Genomic DNA, 6,628 nt, shown 5'->3' on the forward strand with positions numbered 1-6,628 from the left:
GGAGGGATAGGACCAAAGTTGTTTAAAGGTACAAACTTGCAACAAGTAGTAAATAAGTCCTAGAGACAGTAGAGTGAATATAGACAACAATGTTGTGTTAAAATCGCCAAACTTGCTAAGGGACTAGATCTTAATTATGCCAACCACAAAAAGAAATTGTAATTATGTGACATGATAGAAGTGCTAATTATTGCTGCCATGACAACTCATATTATAATATATAATGTACCAATATGTTGTACACCTTAAATTTGCACAATGTTGTATGTCAATTTTTTTTAAAAAATGAATGGTGATGAATGGATTCACAAGTGATTTTAAATTTCTTCTCATCGCTTATGTTTTCCAAATCTTCTACTCTGAACTTGTTTCTACTGCAATCAAAAAGTTGAAAAAACAGATATTAGAAACAAAAATCATAAAATTCCTCATTGCCGGAAAAGAGGAAACAAAGAGTATGGGTGACCTCGTCCAGAGCTGGGAGGGGTACATGCATCCAGTAGGGTTGCATCTGATATAAAGAGCTGCTAGCATGGAAGGGGACTTCCAGCAGCTGCCTCCACTGCTCTGTGCTGGGATCATGCGACTTGCCTCGCTGTGCATGCTGGTGGTGTTTGCTGGTAAGTGGGGACAGGACCCACAGCTGGGAAGGCAGGGAGGGAAGCGGAGATGCCCTATATCTCTTTCCTAAGCTGAGCTGTTGCTCTGATCCTCACTGCCCTGGCCTCGCAGTCCCCAACTCTTTGGCCTCCTGCAAGGAGCCATCCGTGGCTGTCAGTCCCCTAGAACAGTGGCTTCGGCCAGAGAGCTCTGGACCGCCAAGCTGTGTGGCATACGAAGGCGGGAAACTACAGAAACTGTGGTCCAGCTGAACTGATGCCTCTGGTACTTCGGACACAAATTATAGAAATGGATCTGCTCCCCTCTGTCCCTTTGACCAGATAATAGCAACCTCTTACCTATGTACAGCACTCTACATTTTTAGAACTCTTGCATGTTCATTATCTCCCTTGAACCTGGGAAGAGGGTTCTGTTGACCGCTGGGAGATGGGGCAGTTTCCATCCGATCTTTAGCAGATCAAATGTACAAATCTGGTTCCTGGCAAACTGGCGTTTTTGTTTCTTGAGCCATCTCAAAATATGTGATTTGAGAAAGGATTTGCATTTTTAAATGTGGTTTTGTGTTATTTTGGGGACTTCCAAATTCTCAAGAGGAACACATCTCCAAGGTTACCGTAAAAACCATTAGGAAAATTGCAATCAAGCTGCAGAAATTCATCTCTCAGATGCAAAGAGGCAATACAGTATAGAGATAAAATACACAGATGAACCTGCATTCAGATGCTGGCCCATCACCTCCCAGTCGTATGACCTTGGCCAAGTCCCCCTACCCCTCTATATCCTCATCTGTAAAGTGGGCACAATGGCACCCTTTACATTGGGTTGTTAGAAGGACTCTAATGAGAAAACGTTTACAAAGTGTTTAGCAAGTGTAAGTAATAGTAAGCGAGCAATAGTTTAACACACAGCACATTCACGAGATAGTAGTGATGTTACCTCCTGCCACTGCCGCTAACCCTTGGGAGAAAGGGCTCCATCCCCTTCAGTGACAACTGAGGATGGAAAAAAGTAACCCAGGCAGGTATTTCTGTCAAGCTAAGCCAGTGCCTGAAGCCCTCATGACCACAAGTTGAGCTCCTCAATTTCCCAGGGCTGGGTTGACCTCACTGTAAAATTATGAGAAATAAGACCACCCGAAAGCATTCTGAATCAAAGTTGAATTTATTGTTTGCCTGGCAAGGAACAGCTGCATCCTTCAGGCGTGAGTTTATTTGTGTGGCTATTTCTAAGCTGAAATGGAAAGGGCTAGACTTAGGGGGGACAGAGGTACAGCAAAAAGGCGAGATTCTGAATTCAGGTCCCTGGCTGGCCTCCAGGGTGGACGGTAACTCTCCTGGCAGTGGGCTGCTTTCTGGTGCCTTATCACCGAATCCGGAAGTCCAGAGGGCCTGGGGTCATTCCTTAGGATGGTCAAAACTTAGCAAGGTTTCTCTTTAACACCCGTACATCTACAGCCACCGTGGCAAACAGCAGTGGCATTGTGGATTCCCACATGCTGGGGACACGACCTGCCTGCAAGTCCCTGACACCACCAGTCACTTTTACCTACAGCCCAAGGCAAGCACCCTGCTTGTGATGGAACCCTTGGTCTGCTGCATGAGTTCATCCCAACCCCACCTCTTCCCATCCCAACCTTCCCCAATCTGGGGCTCATCCCTGGTTTACTACTTACTTCATTTGAGTGTAGCGCTTTCATTATAACATCATTTACTTGGCGGGGAGGGGCTCCAAAACTAGGGTCACCTGAGGGGGCCTCCCCAGCCCAGTCTCCCTGAGACTCTGGGCTCCATCTGTGTCCTTGGATCATCTCCCCAGCTTGCACACAGGTACATTCCAGTCCCCTCTTACCTTGTCTGTTTCTCCCAAATTCTCCCCTGAATTCATTGACTTAATATATTTTATTTCTCCTAACTCAACATAATGTATTCCTCTCTCCCAATAAAATAAATTCCCCTTATGATCAACTCTAACCAGCAGATATTATGACTGAAATGAAAAATATCCATGAAAGTCATTGATTTTGGGGCTTCCCTGATGGCGCAGTGGTTGAGAGTCCGCCTGCCGATGCAGGGGACACGGGTTCGTGCCCCGGTCCGGGAAGATCCCACATGCCGCGGAGCAGCTGGGCCCGTGAGCCATGGCCGCTGAGCCTGCGCGTCCGGAGCCTGTGCTCCACAACGGGAGAGGCCAGAACAGTGAGAGGCCCGCGTACCGCCAAAAAAAAAAAAAAAAAGAAAAGAAGATCATTGATTTCTAAATCACACTGCTTCCCACGAGAGCCATGCATGCTGTTTAATGTGTGGATTTCTCTACAGGCTGTGCTGGCGGTCTGGGGAGGTGGGGTGAGTGTAAGAGGAAGGGTGTCTTCCTATTATGGAATGTGAACTCAATGCCCAGAGACACAGAACAGAACCAGACTGCCTTGGGTTTCAATCCTGGCTCTTCTATTTACCAACTACTATGACCTGGAGCAAGTTACTGAGCCGCAGTGTGTTCATCTCTAAAATGAGGATTAAAAATAGTACTTATAGTACCAATGTTGGGTTTTTAGTTTTCATAAATATACCACGATTATCTAAGAAGACAATAACATTAGAGGAAACTGAATGAGGAGTATATAAGAACTCTCTGTATGATCTTGACAACTTTTCCATACACCTAGAATACACCAGAAGAAAAAGGTTATTATTTTTTTTTAAAAAAAGTGTTTATCTCATGGGATGGATGGAGTCAATATGTCACTAGATGAAAAGATGCATGGTAAGCACTCACCAACTATCCTTATATTTTCAATAACCTTAGTGTTAGTTGTCATTTTATTTTATTTATTTCATTTATTTATTTTTTTTGTGGTACACGGGCCTCTCACTGCCGGGGCCTCTCCCGTTGCAGAGCACAGGCTCCGGACGCGCAGGCTCAGCGGCCGTGGCTCACGGGCCCAGCCGCTCCGCAGCATGTGGGATCCTCCTGGACCGGGGCACGAACCCACATCTCCTGCATCGGTAGGCGGACTCTCAACCACTGCGCCACCAGGGAAGCCCTGTTGTCATTTTATTATCCAAGGTCATTGGTTTGATCCAGATGCCAGGCCTGCAGCCCACTGGCTTCCACTTAGATTCATGTCCTCTCCTTGTGGCTGGGCTCCTTGACAGGTGTGATTCCAGCCCAGGGCGGGATACTGGACCTGAACAAGATGATCAGACGAGTGACGGGGAAGAGACCCATCTTCTCCTATTTTCTCTATGGCTGTCACTGCGGATTTGGTGGCAAAGGCCAACCCAAAGATGCCACAGACTGGTAACTCCTCCCAATCATGCCCTGCCCCTACCCAGGGACCCTCCCCTTTCCTCTCCATCCATTTATTCATGTGGTACTATGTGCTAGGAACTCCGCTGAGCTCCAATCCAGCCCCAGCCCTTCTGGAGGGTTCCCCAGAATCTCTAAAGGCCCCCTTGTACTCTCAACCCCAAACTAGTTAGAATACCCACATACTCCCCAGTGCCATTGAACATTGTTTTTTAAAAGTCTTACCTCTTTTTGCCATGATCACATTTGGTTTTCACAGCAACCCTAGGGATCAGCCAGAGGAAGGATGAGAGCCAGCCAGGCCCGGGGTCAGTCCCCTCATCCACCACTTACAGGCTGTGTGATCTTGGTCAAGTGGCTTGACCTCCCAGAGTCTCAGTTTCTTCATCTGTGAAATGGGGATAATGCAAGCACCTCCATCATAGGGTGGTCAAAAGGCTTAAGAGAGAATTCATAGATAGCACAGGTGCCTGGTACACAGGAAACAATAAGAGTTAGCTAGAAAGAAGACTAGACCCTGCAGGCCTTGACTCTTGCAAGATAGGCACACGATTTCTGCTCTGGGGCAGGGACAGCCAGAGACCCGAGCTGGCCAAGGACTCATCACCACCATCCCCCTGTCCTCTCCCTCCAGGTGCTGCCACATCCATGACTGCTGCTACGCTCACCTGAAGCACCACAAATGCAATATTCACTTGGATCGCTACAGCTACACGTCTTCCCAGGGGAACATCCAGTGCTGTGAGTGCCCAGGCCTCGGGGTTGGAGTTGGAGGCCGAGGAAGAGAGTTCTAGCCTGCATTGCCTTAATGTGCTGTGTGACAATGCACAAGCTACTCAACCTCTGTGTTTTTCTCATGTGTCCAGTGGCAGTAGCTGGGCTGTGGAGGAGAGGCAGGAATGTGGGTAGGAGTATGGAGAGGTCCAATAGAGGCTTTGACCCCTTGTGGATCTGGAAGGCTGGCAGACCTCAGCTTAGATCCCTGACCCACCATTAACCAGCTGTGTGACCTTGAACACGTTGCTTAACTTCTCTGAACCCCCTCTGGAAACTCAGGAAGATAACAGTATTCTACTCCATAAAGTCAATTCAAGAACTAAAATAAGAGCAGACACAATGGGCCCTGCAGATGCATGCTCGATAAATTACACAGGCTATCGACGTTACTGTTAATTTTTTCATCATCATTTGTCCTCAGAGCAGCCCAGCCACGAGGCAGCACCACCCTGGTGATCTCTATTTTGCAAACAAGGAAACTGAGACTAGAGTGAACTGTTTGCTCAGGGTGACACAGATGTAAATGACGAAACCTGGGCTGTAACCCAGGTCACCTGGCCCCTGGGTCCATGCACAGAGAAAGGTGGCAGGTCCCAGGGCTGGGAGTTGAATGGGCTCATTAGCTGTCACTGTTAATTGAAAACTTAACAATAAAAACAGTAATAGTCAACATTTACTGACCACTTACTATGTGCTGAGGGCTTTGCCTTCTTGCTTTAATCTTTTATATATACATACATATATATATATATATTCTTTTTCAGATTCTTTTCCCTTATAGGTTATTCAAAATATTGAGTACAGTTGCCAGTGCTATACAGTAGGTCCAGGTCTTCTTACCCCCATTTTACAGATCATGAAACTGAAACACCGTGGTCCTTTCCCCAGAGGCTTTGCGCATGCTGTTCCACCTGCCTGGAACAGTCCCCTCCTCCACCCTGACTTTCGGGAATGGGGGCAAACCCTTCCGATCTCAGCTCAAATGGCTCTTGACACTGAGTCAGATCCCACCCGTTTCCCATCTCGTAGCCCCTGCATTGTTCCTCACTCCCGGGTAGCACAGTTGCTGGCACTCATTTCTGTGGTTCTCTGATATCTGCCCTCCCCAGCGGGGTGTGAACCTCACGTGTCCATTCTCTTCAGTCCTTTCCCCCCAGGGCCTGCCACAGGATAGGTGCTCAACTGTTTTCTGAAGGGATGAATAAACAAAGGAGCAATGGCACACAGGGAGGCCATGGCCCGCGCCCAAGGTCACAGAGCTAGAGTCAGAGTAGCTGGCAAGGGTACCAAAAGCCATGAAAGGTCTGAGCTGCCATCAGTGTCTCCCTCCAGGGGCCCTGAGACACCCCTGCCCCGGCTGGGGAAGGGATAGATGCTAAGTGCCCTCCTCCTCCACCCCGCAGCTGACAAGGGGAGCTGGTGTGAGCAGCAGCTGTGCACCTGTGACATGGAGCTGGCGCTCTGCCTGCAGCGGAACCTGGACACCTACAAGAACCACCTGCGTTACTACTGGCGGCCCAGATGCAAGGGCCAGACCCCCACGTGCTAGGAGGAGCCCCCTGCACCGTGCCACGCCCCCTACCCCGCTCCTGGCTTCTTGAGCTCCAGAAGTCCTGCAGGACCACTGCCACCCCCCCCGCCCCCCGCGGGATCTAACCCCTGAACCAGCCTGGCTTCTTTAAAACACTCCCTGAAAAAGGGAGGGTCTTGGCCTTCCCCCACCCCACCCCCCACCTTGCCTCTTGGACCTTCTAAATCTTCCCAGCCAAGGCAGCAGCTGTCTCCCCTGAGGGTGGAATGGGGTCTTAGGAAAAGCCAAGGCCAGGGAGCCCCCAGGGATGGTGTTTAGGCCAAAGCAGCGGGCGTTGGGCATGGGGTCTGGGGGCGAGGTGCAGCAGATCCTCCCTCTAATGCCGCTCCAGGC

General features: G+C 49.1%; 1 protein-coding gene across 1 annotated transcript; it reads left to right on the forward strand.

Annotated features, from left to right (window-relative positions):
* The first annotated feature begins 580 nt into the window (after window positions 1-580).
* On the forward strand, window positions 581-6,283 carry PLA2G2D (phospholipase A2 group IID). The gene is made up of 4 exons (XM_033842054.2): window positions 581-620; window positions 3,774-3,918; window positions 4,562-4,668; window positions 6,108-6,283. Exons 1-4 carry the CDS (start codon window positions 581-583, stop codon window positions 6,251-6,253), a joined length of 438 nt encoding a protein of 145 aa, XP_033697945.1. The 3' UTR covers window positions 6,254-6,283.
* The last annotated feature ends 345 nt before the right edge of the window (window positions 6,284-6,628 follow it).

Source organism: Tursiops truncatus, chromosome 1 (genome assembly GCF_011762595.2).
Source record: "Tursiops truncatus isolate mTurTru1 chromosome 1, mTurTru1.mat.Y, whole genome shotgun sequence".
NCBI lineage: Eukaryota > Metazoa > Chordata > Mammalia > Artiodactyla > Delphinidae > Tursiops > Tursiops truncatus.